Consider the following 14,655-nt stretch of genomic DNA (forward strand, 5'->3'; position numbering starts at 1 on the left):
ATTGTTCCAGATTGGCCTCGCAGGGCCTGGTATTCAGAGCTTCAGGAAATGCTCACCGAAGATCCGTGGCCTCTTCCTCTCAGAGAGGACCTGTTGCAACAGGGGCCCTGTCTGTTCCAAGACTTACCGTGGTTGCGTTTGACGGCATGGCGGTTGAACGCCGAATCCTAGCTGGTAAAGGCATTCCGGAAGAAGTCATCCCTACTCTGATAAGGGCTAGGAAGGAGGGGACGGCGAAGCATTATCACCGTATCTGGAGAAAGTATGTATCTTGGTGTGAAGCCAAGAATGCTCCTGCGGAAGATTTCCATCTGGGCCGTTTTCTCCACTATCTACAGACAGGAGTGGATATGGGCCTGAAATTAGGCTCCATTAAGGTACAGATTTTGGCCCTATCGATTTTCTGTCAGAAGGAATTGGCTTCTCTCCTAGAAGTCCAGACTTTTGTAAAGGGAGTGCTGCACATCCAGCCTCCTTTTGTGCCTCCAGCGGCACCTTGGAACCTTAACGTGGTGTTACAGTTCCTAAAATCTCACTGGTTTGAGCCTCTTCAAACGGTGGAATTAAAACTTTTCACTTGGAAGGTGGTCATGTTGTTGGCCTTGGCATCTGCAAGGCGGGTGTCCGAATTGGCGGCTTTGTCTCACAAAAGCTCCTATCTGATTTTCCATGTGGATAGAGCAGAATTGCGGACTCGTCCTCAATTTTTGCCTAAGGTGGTGTCATCGTTTCATATGAACCAATCTATTGTGGTGCCTGTGGCTACAGGGGTCTTGGAGGATTCCAAGTCCCTTGATGCAGTCAGGGCCTTAATAATTTATGTAACCAGGACGGCTCGGGTTAGGAAAACAGAGGCTCTGTTTGTCCTGTATGCAGCCAACAAGGTTGGCGCACCTGCTTCTAAGCAGACTATTGCTCACTGGATCTGTAACACAATTCAGCAGGCTCATTCTACGGCTGGATTGCCATTACCAAATTCGGTTAAGGCCCATTCCACTAGGTAGGTGAGCTTTTCTTGGGCGGCTGCCCGAGGCGTCTCGGCATTACAGCTTTGCCGAGCGGCGACTTGGTCAGGGTCAAACACTTTTGCAAAGTTCTACAAGTTTGATACCCTGGCTGATGAGGACCTACTGTTTGCTCAATCGGTGCTGCAGAGTCATCCGCACTCTCCCGCCCGGTCTGGAGCTTTGGTATAATCCCCATGGTCCTTACGGAGTCCGCAGCATCCTCTAGGACGTAAGAGAAAATAAGATTTTAAACCTACCGGTAAATCTTTCTCTCCTAGTCCGTAGAGGATGCTGGGCGCCCGTCCCAGTGCGGACTATCTTCTGCAAGACTTGTATATAGTTTTTGCTTACATAAGGGTTATGTTACAGTTTTGATCAGTCTCTGGCTGATGCTGTTTTGTTTCATACTGTTAACTGGTTGGTATATCCCAAGTTATATGGTGTGGAGGGTGTGGGCTGGTATGAATCTTGCCCTTAGATGAACAAAAATCCTTTCCTCGTACTATCCGTCTCCTCTGGGCACAGTTTCTCTAACTGAAGTCTGGAGGAGGGGCATAGAGGGAGGAGCCAGTGCACACCCATTCTAAAGTTTTTTATAGTGCCCATGTCTCCTGCGGTGCCCGTCTATACCCCATGGTCCTTACGGAGTCCCCAGCATCCTCTACGGACTAGGAGAAAAAGGTTTACCGGTAGGTTTAAAATCTTATTTTCCTGAGTCCATGGGGGACACTGGTAGCCCAGCCTCATGCTCCTGGCTGGCTAGGGGTTTCTTCGTTCTGATTCCTCATTCTGTGTTATTGTGTGCCTGGTTCTGTGTATGTGCTGCTCTTCTCCACTCCTTTGTTTCCTGGTCCTTGGGCTTGTTCAGTATAACTGGCTTCCTTGGGCTGGGAGCGGTGTATAGGGAAGGAGGAGCCTGTGCTGCCTACAAAAAGAAGTTAACTCTTTGGTGCTGTCTCCTGAGCTCCACTCTATACCCCTGGTCCCAGTGTCCCCTATGGACTGAGAAAAAAAGGATTTTACATTTTAGACAAAAATCTAATTTTTTTTCTCTCACTGATTGTACCCAAAACTACTGGATTTATCACTACAAAATGGCTAAATATGACTAAAGATTTGCACGCAACAAGTAATTTGGTAACTGCTCTATCCAATTAGTAACGTTATCTATGTGCATGAAAGGGAGGGGTTATTCTGAACAAGAAACAAAAAGCCGGTATCCCCCAGCACTCGGGATGACATCAGCAATAGGATTTAAAACCTATATGGTGGTAGATAAATCAGAGATCTTAATTGCATATATTTGCAAAGTTATGGTAAGCCCTCAGGCCAACTTATAACCATATAATATATTACTAATATACTAATTTTAATTCTACTTTTCACTTGTGTATCACCTTTTACACATAGCTTTGCTTCCTTTTTATTAACATCTTCACTAACACTTTAACTCTAACTGGTGTGCTGCCTTGGGGCAGCTGGCCCTTGTGGGGTACTGCGCCCTGGACTAAGTATTAGGAACCCCCAGTACTCATAGATGCCTTAAAGTTGGCATGTGGGCTTACCATATCTTTGCAAATATTTGTAACCGAGATCTCTGATTTATCTACCACCATGTAGTTTTCAAATTCTGTTGCTGATGTCATCCCGAGTGCTGGGGGATACTTGATTTTTGTTTCTTTTAAAATCTTGCACGCGACAGGGAAACTGTGAAAAGCCTGTCACAAGTGGCGAGCAGCTATAATGGGCGCCACGGCCTGAAAGGAGCATCAGTTGAATTGCTCTGTCGGGCACAGGGCACCACTAAAACAATTTCATTCCACCCAAAGTGTTCTTTAATTGTTATGTATGATCTGAGACTGAGGGTATAGTTACTAAAGTGTGGGTTTTTAGAAGTGGAGATGTTGCCCATAGCAACCAATCAGATTCTACTTATCATTTTTCTAGCACCTGAGTCTAGATCAGGCATGTCCAACCTGCGGCCCTCCAGCTGTTGAGAAACTACACATCCCAGCATGCCCTGACACAGCTTTAGCATTCTCTGACAGCAAAACAGTGTCAGGGCATGCTGGGATATGTAGTTTCACAACACTGGAGGGCCGCAGGTTGGACATGCCTGGTCTAGATGATAAGAGCTAGAATTTGATTGGTTGCTATGGGCAACATTTCCACTTCTAAAAACCCGCATTTTAGTAGAAATATCTCCTGAAACTGCTAAGGGGTATTATTAAATTGCTGTTTTCCTCTTAATTTCAGTTTGCATTTGAAACTAACGCATGGGGAGCGTCGCTTGCTAATAAGCTTGTTAGGTGAGTATAGCCTCCGTCGGTTACTATTGTTATACTAATATCACCAAATCCTTTCCTTAATATAATTCTTTGAACATTGCTTTTCTATGATTAGCACACTGGTGGCCAAACTTGGTCCTCAACTAGCACTTAATATTTTACAGATGTCCTAGCTAGTGCATGGGTGTACTCGGTGCTAAATTACACATTTTGCAAGATCCCACTGGTGGTCTGGAAAACATGAACTGTTAGGGATCCAAGAGGACTGAGTTAGGCCACCACTGATATAGCAGCTCTACTGGACTGAGCAGTGTTGAAGGTGGTCGTCAGAGGTTCTGGGTATGGGACCCTGCTTAGTACAGCAAATGGCAGTGGTCCTGGGGTAGGGACTCCAACCAAAGTACTGTAATACCCCTTTCACATTACACAAATAACCCGGTATATTGGTGGGTCACGGTGCGATGTGAAAGGGGTATGTTAGAATTTCCCGTGTCGACTGACCCGTCATTTTAACTTGGGAATAAAGCAGTGTTATTCCTGGGTTGAAGTGCAGTGTAAACGGGTTGCCGGGTCGTTTCACTCTATAGGGAGAGGCGGTGCTATAGGGACAGGCGGCGCTTGGAGATGATCTGATCACAAGATGCCACCTCCGCACACGTCACCGCTGATGTCACCAACCCAGCAATATGCCGGGTTGGTGCCGCCAGTCTAAAAGGGGTCTCAAGGGGGTCGCATCCGGGAAGTGCCTATGTACAAATCCCGAGTGCGACACGTTATTGCAATGTGAAAGTGGTATTACTAGGAAAAGAAGGGGATTATTGAGGTTTTCTTTTTTTCAAGTGGCAAACACCTTTAACGCCTTCGCTGCAGAGGACAATTGAGGATCATCCTCCCGCCTTCAACTAGACTGCGGAAGACGAACCAGGCTTGTCCGTCCCACCGGTGGGTGTAGCTCCCCTTGAAAATAATCACCACACAGTAACCCCCTGCACTACAGAAAAATACTGTAGCACAGGCATTGGAGAAGATCTCCCCCAACCAGGCTAGAAATAACTGAGGTACCCACTAGTGATGAGCGGGTTCGGTTTCTCGGAAACCGAACCCCCCCGAACTTCAGCCTTTTTACACGGGTCTGAGGCAGACTCGGATCTTCCCGCCTTGCTCGGTTAACCCGAGCGCGCCCGAACGTCATCATCCCGCTGTCGGATTCTCGCGAGGCTCGGATTCTATCGCGAGACTCGGATTCTATATAAGGAGCCGCGCGTCGCCGCCATTTTCACACGTGCATTGAGATTGATAGGGAGAGGACGTGGCTGGCGTCCTCTCCGTTTAGATAGAGAGTGAGACACTTGATTTACTGGAGCATTAGGAGTACTCAGAGAGTGCAGAGTTTTGCTGATAGTTATACTAGTGACCACCAGTTTTATTTATTATTTAATATAATCCGTTCTCTGCCTGAAAAAAAACGATACACAGTCACATACCATATCTGTGCTCAGCCTCAGTGTGCTGCATGATAATATCATCTATGTATATCTGACTGTGCTGAGTGCTCACTGCTCACACAGCTTAATTGTGGGGGAGACTGGGGAGCAGTTATAGCAGGAGTACATATTTAACAGTGCACACTTTTGCTGCCAGTGTGACTGACCAGTGACCACCAGTATATTGTCTGCCTGAAAAAGTTAAACACTCGTGTGGTGTTTTTTTTTTTAATTCTATAAACGCATTCTGCTGACAGTGTCCAGCAGGTCCGTCATTCATTATATTATAATATATACCTGCAGTAGTGATATATATATATATTTTATATCATTATCATCCAGTCTATACTAGCAGACGCAGTACGCTAGTCCACGGCTGTAGCTACCTCTGTGTCGGCAGTCGCTCGTCCATAATTGTATACCTACCTGTGGTGGTTTTTTTATTTTCTATCTTCTTCATACTAGTAGTTTAGGAGTCTGCAGTGCTGACAGTGTCCAGCAGGTCTGTCATTATATAATATATACCTGTCCTGCAGTAGTGATATATATATATATATATTTTTTATATCATTATCATCCAGTCTATACTAGCAGACGCAGTACGGTAGTCCACGGCTGTAGCTACCTCTGTGTCGGCAGTCGCTCGTCCATAATTGTATACCTACCTGTGGTGGTTTTTTTTTTACTATCTTCTTCATACTAGTAGTTTAGGAGTCTGCAGTGCTGACAGTGTCCAGCAGGTCCGTCATTATATAATATATACCTGTCCTGCAGTAGTGATATATATATATTTTCTCTGACGTCCTAGTGGATGCTGGGAACTCCGTAAGGACCATGGGGAATAGCGGCTCCGCAGGAGACTGGGCACAAAAGTAAAGCTTTAGGACTACCTGGTGTGCACTGGCTCCTCCCCCTATGACCCTCCTCCAAGCCTCAGTTAGATTTTTGTGCCCGGCCGAGAAGGGTGCATTCTAGGAGGCTCTCCTGAGTTTCTTAGAAAAAGTTTAGTTTTAGGTTTTTTATTTTCAGTGAGACCTGCTGGCAACAGGCTCACTGCATCGAGGGACTAAGGGGAGAAGAAGCGAACCTGCCTGCTTGCAGCCAGCTTGGGCTTCTTGGCTACTGGACACCATTAGCTCCAGAGGGACCGAACACAGGCCCAGCCTCGGAGTCCGGTCCCAGAGCCGCGCCGCCGGCCCCCTTACAGAGCCAGAACAAGAAGAGGTCCGGAAAATCGGCGGCAGAAGACATCCAGTCTTCACCAAGGTAGCGCACAGCACTGCAGCTGTGCGCCATTGCTCCTCAGGCACACTTCACACTCCGGTCACTGAGGGTGCAGGGCGCTGGGGGGGGGCGCCCTGAGCAGCAATAAAAACACCTTGGCTGGCGAAAATACATCACATATAACCCCCAGGGCTATATGGATGTATTTTAACCCCTGCCAGACTATAGCAAAAAGCGGGAGAAAAGTCAGCCGAGAAGGGGGCGGAGCCTATCTCATCAGCACACGGGCGCCATTTTCCCTCACAGTTCCGCTGGAAGGACGTCTCCCTGACTCTCCCCTGCAGTCCTGCACTACAGAAAAGGGTAAAACAAGAGAGGGGGGCACTAATTAGGCGCAGTATTAACATAACAGCAGCTATAAGGGGAAAAATACTTCTATAAGGTTATCCCTGTTTATATATAGCGCTCTGGTGTGTGCTGGCATACTCTCCCTCTGTCTCCCCAAAGGGCTAGTGGGGTCCTGTCCTCTATCAGAGCATTCCCTGTGTGTGTGCTGTGTGTCGGTACGATTGTGTCGACATGTTTGAGGAGGAAAATGATGTGGAGGCGGAGCAATTGCCTGTAATAGAGATGTCACCCCCTAGGGAGTCGACACCTGAGTGGATGGGCTTATGGAAGGAATTACGTGACAGTGTCAGCTCTTTACAAAAGACGGTTGATGACATGAGGCAGCCGGCTACTCAGCTTGTGCCTGTCCAGGCGTCTCAAAGGCCATCAGGGGCTCTAAAACGCCCGTTACCTCAGATGGCAGACACAGACACGGATACTGACTCCAGTGTCGACGATGAAGAGACGAATGTGACTTCCAGTAGGGCCACACGTTACATGATTGAGGCAATGAAAAATGTTTTACATATTTCTGATAATACAAGTACCACTAAAAAGGGTATTATGTTTGGTGAGAAAAAACTGCCTGTAGTTTTTCCTGCTTCTGAGGAATTAAATGAAGTGTGTGATGAAGCGTGGGTTTCCCCCGATAAAAAACTGATAATTCCTAAAAGGTTATTGGCATCATACCCTTTCCCGCCAGAGGATAGGGCACGTTGGGAAACACCCCCTAGGGTGGATAAAGCGCTCACACGCTTGTCTAAACAGGTGGCACTGCCGTCTCCTGATACGGCCGTCCTTAAGGAACCTGCTGACAGAAAGCAGGAGAATATCCTAAAATGTATATACACTCATACGGGAGTTATACTGCGACCAGCAATCGCCTCCGCCTGGATGTGCAGTGCTGGGGTCGCTTGGTCGGATTCCCTGACGGACCTTTCGGCCCCATAAGGGCAAGCGGGCAAAGGGCTCCTCTTTTCTGCCCCGTGGCAGAGGGAGAGGGAAAAGGCTGCAGCAAACAGCCAGTTCCCAGGAACAGAAGCCCTCTCCCGCCTCTGCCAAGTCCTCAGCATGACGCTGGGGCTCCACAGGCGGAGCCAGGTGCGGTGGGGGCCCGTCTCAAGAATTTCAGCGCGCAGTGGGCTCACTCACAAGTGGACCCCTGGATCCTTCAGGTGGTATCTCAGGGGTACAAATTGGAATTCGAGACGTCTCCCCCTCGCCGTTTCCTAAAGTCTGCTTTACCGACGTCTCCCTCCGACAGGGAGGCGGTATTGGAAGCCATTCACAAGCTGTATTCCCAGCAGGTGATAATCAAGGTACCCCTCCTGCAACAGGGAAAGGGGTATTATTCCACGCTGTTTGTGGTACCGAAGCCGGACGGCTCGGTGAGACCTATTTTAAATCTAAAATCTTTGAACACTTACATACAGAGGTTCAAGTTCAAGATGGAGTCACTCAGAGCGGTGATTGCGAACCTGGAAGAAGGGGATTATATGGTGTCTCTGGACATCAAAGATGCTTACCTCCATGTCCCAATTTACCCTTCTCACCAAGGGTACCTTAGGTTTGTGGTACAGAACTGTCACTATCAGTTTCAGACGCTGCCGTTTGGATTGTCCACGGCACCCCGGGTCTTTACCAAAGTAATGGCCGAAATGATGATACTCCTTCGAAGGAAGGGAGTTTTAGTTATCCCTTACTTGGACGATCTCCTGATAAGGGCAAGATCCAGGGAACAGTTGGAAGTCGGGGTAGCACTATCTCAGGTAGTGTTGCGGCAGCATGGTTGGATTCTCAATATTCCAAAATCGCAGCTGATCCCGACGACACGTCTTCTATTCCTAGGGATGATCCTGGACACAGTCCAGAAAAAGGTGTTTCTCCCGGAGGAGAAAGCCAGGGAGTTATCCGAGCTAGTCAGAAACCTCCTAAAACCAGGCCAAGTCTCAGTGCATCAATGCACAAGGGTCCTGGGAAAAATGGTGGCTTCCTACGAAGCAATCCCATTCGGCAGATTCCACGCAAGAACTTTTCAGTGGGACCTGCTGGACAAATGGTACGGATCGCATCTTCAGATGCATCAGCGGATAACCCTGTCACCAAAGACAAGGGTGTCTCTCCTGTGGTGGTTACAGAGTGCTCATCTTTTAGAGGGGCGCAGATTCGGCATTCAGGACTGGGTCCTGGTGACCACGGATACCAGCCTGCGAGGCTGGGGAGCAGTCACACAGGGAAGGAATTTCCAGGGCTTGTGGTCAAGCCTGGAGACATCACTTCACATAAATATCCTGGAGCTAAGGGCCATTTACAATGCTCTAAGCCTAGCAAGACCTCTGCTTCAAGGTCAGCCGGTGCTGATCCAGTCAGACAACATCACGGCAGTCGCCCACGTAAACAGACAGGGTGGCACAAGAAGCAGGAGGGCAATGGCAGAAGCTGCAAGGATTCTTCGCTGGGCGGAAAATCATGTGATAGCACTGTCAGCAGTGTGTCAGGTCCGGGTGTTTTTGTGAATCCGTTAACCTGGAACCAACCACAGGGGTAGGTGCTGGGGTATGAAGAAAACAGGGAGGACGAAGGAAGTTCCGTTTCATATATTTATTAAAGTAACAATTCAGTAAGGAGTTAAATGACTAGTTGTTAATCATCATTATACTGAAGTATTGCAGGAATAACAGAAATAATATGCAAGAGAAAACTCAGAAATAAATAAAAGAAATGTTCATGGAAACATATGCAAAAACAAGCTGAAGAATAAATGTTGAATTGTCCAAATATAAACAGGCTTTGATGCTGAACTGCAGATTGTGTTTAACTGGTTAATGCAGACATGGAGAATTAACTGTAAGAATTTGCAATGGAGTTTTAAGAGTTAACTGAGAGACTGTGAAGAATTATCCTTGTAATGACAACATAGAAAAAGTACTGAATTGGGTTACTTGCGGGTTCCGGAGATCACTGTGAAACTGTAGTAGATGGCGAGGTGATGAATAGGTTAAATGCAGAGTTGAACAAACGAACAGCTGAGGGAATTGGAATCCTCCAGACTTTGTATGATAGGCAGACAGACAAGGTAACCTCATGCAGGACACTGGGAATCCAAGTATTTCCAATAGGTGTGCAATTGACTGATAGCACAATGGAGAGCCGGTAGATCTTTGGCAGTGAAGGCTGCAAAACGGACCTCTGGGAACGGAGGCGATATCTGGACCACGGGAATCACACAGGAATGCACGGAGAGAGTTCAGAGCTAGAGCACAGCTTTGATACAACAAAGCACTGGCCCAGAGTGACATAATCCCAGCCTACTTAAAGGCAGCACAAGCACGGGATTGGCTTACACCTGCCCACAGGTGTTTTCACAAGTGCTCAGTATTAGCTATTTGGTCTCCAACATGGCCACCTCCTATACAGCAGACACACCGCAGTGCCTTAGGCCATTTGGTCCCCGCACTCACAGTTCCCAGACTCTGCATTACCTGTGCCATTGATCACGCCGTGTCCCCACACGGGCGCACAGCACCGCGAGCAACCGCACTGGCAATGGATGAACCCCAGAACCCGCAAAGGTGAGAGACCGGTTCGTGACAGTACCCCCTCTTCTACGGGTGGTCTCCGAACACCTTTGAACCTTGTCAGGATTTTTGAAGAAGTATTTCTGTACCAGTCTTGGAGCATGAACATCTTCAGAGAAAACCCAGGATCTCTCCTCCGGGCCGTAACCCTTCCAGTCGACCAGAAACTGTAAACGTCCATATCGGGAACGTGAGTCCACAATCTCTTTAACTTCAAATTCCTCATTCTGCAAAGAGTGAACTTTAGGAGATTTGGACTGGGTAGTACGGAACTTATTGAGAATCAAAGGCTTCAGTAAAGATGTATGAAAGGCGTTAGGAATTCTCAAAGACGGTGGCAGCTTGACTTTGTATGACACAGGGTTGAGTACCTTTACAATGGGAAATGGACCAATAAACCTGGGAGCAAATTTCTTAGAAGGAACTTTGAACTTGAGATTGCGTGTAGAAATCCAAACTTGGTCTCCCACTTTGTAATTCGGTACAGCTTTACGTTTTTTATCTGCAAAAGATTTATAACGAGCGGAAGTTTTGACCAAGGACTTACGTACACAACTCCAGATGCTAGATAGACGTTGAAGCTCTTGATCTGCCGCTGGGACCTCTAGGGCTGGCAATGGATGAAACTCTGGCACACGAGGATGAAAGCCGAAGTTAATATAAAAGGGCGTAGATTCTGAAGATGAATGGAAGAGATTATTATGAGCAAATTCTGCCAATGGAAGGTAGTCAACCCAGTCATCCTGTGAGGACGATATATATAGCCGGAGAAATGTTTCAAGGTCTTGGTTGACTCTCTCAGTTTGTCCATCTGTCTGAGGATGATATGCAGAAGAAAAGTTCAACTTGACATTTAAAGATGAACAAAGCGACCTCCAAAACTTGGCCACAAACTGTGTTCCCCGATCAGAAACAATTTCTCGAGGAAGGCCATGCAACTTGAAGATTTCAGAGATGAACAATCTGGCTAGTAAAGGGGCTGATGGTAACCCAGTTAATGGAATGAAATGTGCCATTTTCGAAAATCGATCCACTATCACCCAAATGGTATTTCGCCCTTTTGATGGAGGTAGATCGGTCACGAAATCCATTGAGATATGAGTCCATGGTTGTTTGGGTATGGATAGTGGATGTAACAAACCTGGTGGAGAACTTCTTGGACTCTTATGTTGGGCACATTTAGGACATGCTGCTATAAACTCTTGGACATCGGCTTTGAGACGTGGCCACCAATAAGACTGTTGAATAAACTTGAGAGTCTTTAGAACCCCAGGATGACCCATGAAGGAAGAGGAGTGAGCCCAGGTAAGCAGCCGTTTTCGAAGACTTGTGGCGACAAAGGTCTTGCCAGGCGGAGGAACTGGAGAGGTTCGAGTCATTAAAAAGGACCTAGGATTCACAATGGCTTGATTCGTGGTAGCATCATTTAATTCAGAAGAAGCAAAGGACCGGGAAAGGGCATCTGCCTTTTTGTTCTGAGACCCTGGACGATAGGTGAGTTTGAAATCAAATCGTGAGAAGAAAAGCGCCCATCGGGCTTGTCGTGGATTCAAACACTGAGCTGACTGCAGATACAGAAGATTCTTATGATCAGTATAAACTGTAATGCGATGTTGAGCTCCTTCTAGAAGGTATCTCCACTCCTCAAATGCCAACTTGATGGCAAGTAACTCTTGCTCACCGATTGCATAATTACGTTCTGCCGGGAGGAACTTACGGGAGAAATATCCGCAGGGATGAACCTTTTTATCTTCAAAGACTTGTGACAACACAGCTCCTACTGCTTCTGTAGATGCATCCACCTCTAGTAGAAAGGGACGATTCAGATCAGGCTGTCGAAGAATGGGGGCTGACACAAAGGCTTGCTTTAAATCAGAGAAGGCTTTGATTGCTTCTGAAGACCAGTTCGTAGGATTTGCTCCCTTACGAGTTAGGGCTGTGATGGGAGCAGCTAACGTAGAATAATTCTTAATGAATCTCCTATAGAAATTAGCAAAGCCGAGAAATCGCTGAATCCCCTTGAGAGTTGTAGGAGTGGACCAATCTCGGATAGCTTGTACCTTACCGGGATCCATACATAGCTCTGATCCAGAAATGATGTAACCAAGGAACGGTATGGAAGATACTTCAAAAGTGCACTTCTCTAACTTACAATAAAGTTGATTTTTCCTCAGACGTGTCAGTACCTCTTTAACTTGGTGACGGTGAGACTTTATATCCCTAGAGAATATTAGGATATCATCCAGGTACACTACTAGACACTTGTAGAGAAGATCACGAAAAAGTTCATTCACATAGCTTTGAAAAACTGCAGGTGCATTACAAAGACCGAAAGGCATTACAAGGTATTCGTAATGCCCATCCCGGGTATTAAAAGCAGTCTTCCACTCGTCCCCTTCTCGGATGCGGATTAAATTGTAGGCCCCTCGGAGATCCAGTTTTGTAAACACAGTAGCTCCTTTTACCCGGTCAAATAATTCTGGAATTAAGGGTAATGGATACTTGTTTTTCACAGTGATCTCATTGAGCCCACGGTAATCTATGCATGGTCGTAACCCACCGTCCTTCTTCTTAACGAAAAAGAATCCGGCTCCTGCAGGTGAAGAAGATGGTCTGATAAATCCTTTGGTTAGATTTTCTTGTATATAATCAGACATAGCTTGCGTCTCTGGGATGGATAGCGGATAAATTCGTCCCCTAGGAGGTGTTTTACCCGGAACCAGGACAATTGGGCAGTCCCATTCGCGATGAGGAGGTAGAGAGTCTGCTGCTTGTTTACTGAAAACATCCGCAAAGGATTGATACACCGGAGGTAGGTCGGGAAGGCTGATTGACCGGAGAGGTACAATTGAGGCTAAACAGTTCTTGGTACAAGATTTACCCCATGAAAGGACTTCCATGGTTTGCCAATTAAGTTGAGGGTTATGTTTCTGCAGCCAAGGTAAACCAAGTATCACATCTTGAGAGGCTTTGGGAATCACGTAGAAGGAGAGGTATTCGGAATGGAGCACACCAACTTTCATCTTGAGACATACGGTTCGATGAGTAATTATACCATCTGGAATTCGACTTCCATCCACTGCTGTAACGGCAACTGCTGCTTCCAGAGGCATGGTTTGAACTTTAGACCGCATGACAAAGGCTGAGGAGATGAAGTTCTCGGCTGCCCCAGAATCTAGGAGAGCTGAAACTTTCACTGTAGAACTTGGCACTTCTAATTGAATAGACAAGGTCGGCTCTTTCCCAGAACGTGATTCTAGAGTAACTCCTAGCTTAACCTCTCTTGAATAAGCTAGGAGCGAGAGTTTCCCGGTCGGAGTTTGCAGAATTTAACTAAGTGTTCAGAGGACCCACAGTACATGCAGAGGTTACCCTGTCGACGACGAAGTCGTTCCTCTTCTGTGAGGCGAGAGCGCCCAATCTGCATAGGTTCGTCTGTCGTTACCGGAGACTGTGATGAAGAATCTTGTCGAGGCCTAGGATGATAACGTGGACTGGATCGCTCTGCCCTGGATTTCTCTAAACATCGCTCCCTGTAGCGTAGGTCAAGTTTGTTACAGAGAGAAATCAATTCATCCAGTTTAGTTGGCACATCCCGGATAGTTAAATCGTCCTTGATTCTCTCAGAAAGTCCATTCCAAAACGCGGCGATCAGGGCCTCCTCATTCCAGTTTAACTCTGAAGACAACGTGCGAAACTGAACAATATATTGATTGACAGGACGTAAACCTTGACGTAGACGGAGAATATCCAAAGATGCTGAGGTGGTCCTGCCGGGTTCGTCAAAGATTCTCCGGAAAGAAGATACAAACTCTTTGTAATTAGAGAGGATAGGATCACCTCTCTCCCATAATGGTGATGCCCACTCCAGAGCCTGACCGGAGAGGAGGGCAATAATATATGCGACCTTAGAACGAGCTGATGGGAAACTGGCGGACATCAGTTCGAACTGGATCTCGCATTGATTCAGGAATCCCCTGCAAAGTTTTGGAGTTCCGTCAAACTTACTCGGAGAGGGTAACTGCAAGCGGGACGTAGGCAGCATCACAGGAGAAGCTGTAGTGGTAACTGGGACAACCGGAGTTGGAATCTGGACTTGAGACGTTTTAATTGCTGTATGAAGAGTCTCTAAACGGTCTGCCATAGTTTGCATAAACTGCACTATTTGTGTCTGTATAGACTCCTGGTTTTCCAGACGGGAAAGGATATTTGACGTAGCACCGCCTCCTGCGAATTGGTCACTTGACGGATCCATGTGGCCAGTGCTTACTGTCAGGTCCGGGTGTTTTTGTGAATCCGTTAACCTGGAACCAACCACAGGGGTAGGTGCTGGGGTATGAAGAAAACAGGGAGGACGAAGGAAGTTCCGTTTCATATATTTATTAAAGTAACAATTCAGTAAGGAGTTAAATGACTAGTTGTTAATCATCATTATACTGAAGTATTGCAGGAATAACAGAAATAATATGCAAGAGAAAACTCAGAAATAAATAAAAGAAATGTTCATGGAAACATATGCAAAAACAAGCTGAAGAATAAATGTTGAATTGTCCAAATATAAACAGGCTTTGATGCTGAACTGCAGATTGTGTTTAACTGGTTAATGCAGACATGGAGAATTAACTGTAAGAATTTGCAATGGAGTTTTAAGAGTTAACTGAGAGACTGTGAAGAATTATCCTTGTAA

General features: G+C 46.6%; 1 protein-coding gene across 3 annotated transcripts in view; it reads left to right on the top strand.

Annotated features, from left to right (window-relative positions):
- The window catches only part of IAH1 (isoamyl acetate hydrolyzing esterase 1 (putative)), a 207,222-nt gene that overhangs the window by 117,106 nt on the left and 75,461 nt on the right, over positions 1–14,655 (top strand). For all 3 annotated transcript variants that reach the window (XM_063915442.1, XM_063915440.1, XM_063915441.1), the window contains exon 3: positions 3,264–3,316. In XM_063915442.1, coding sequence (XP_063771512.1) covers positions 3,264–3,316 — 53 coding nt within the window. The remainder of the gene's footprint in view (positions 1–3,263; positions 3,317–14,655) is intronic.

The sequence above is a fragment of the Pseudophryne corroboree genome, chromosome 4 (genome assembly GCF_028390025.1).
Source record: "Pseudophryne corroboree isolate aPseCor3 chromosome 4, aPseCor3.hap2, whole genome shotgun sequence".
NCBI lineage: Eukaryota > Metazoa > Chordata > Amphibia > Anura > Myobatrachidae > Pseudophryne > Pseudophryne corroboree.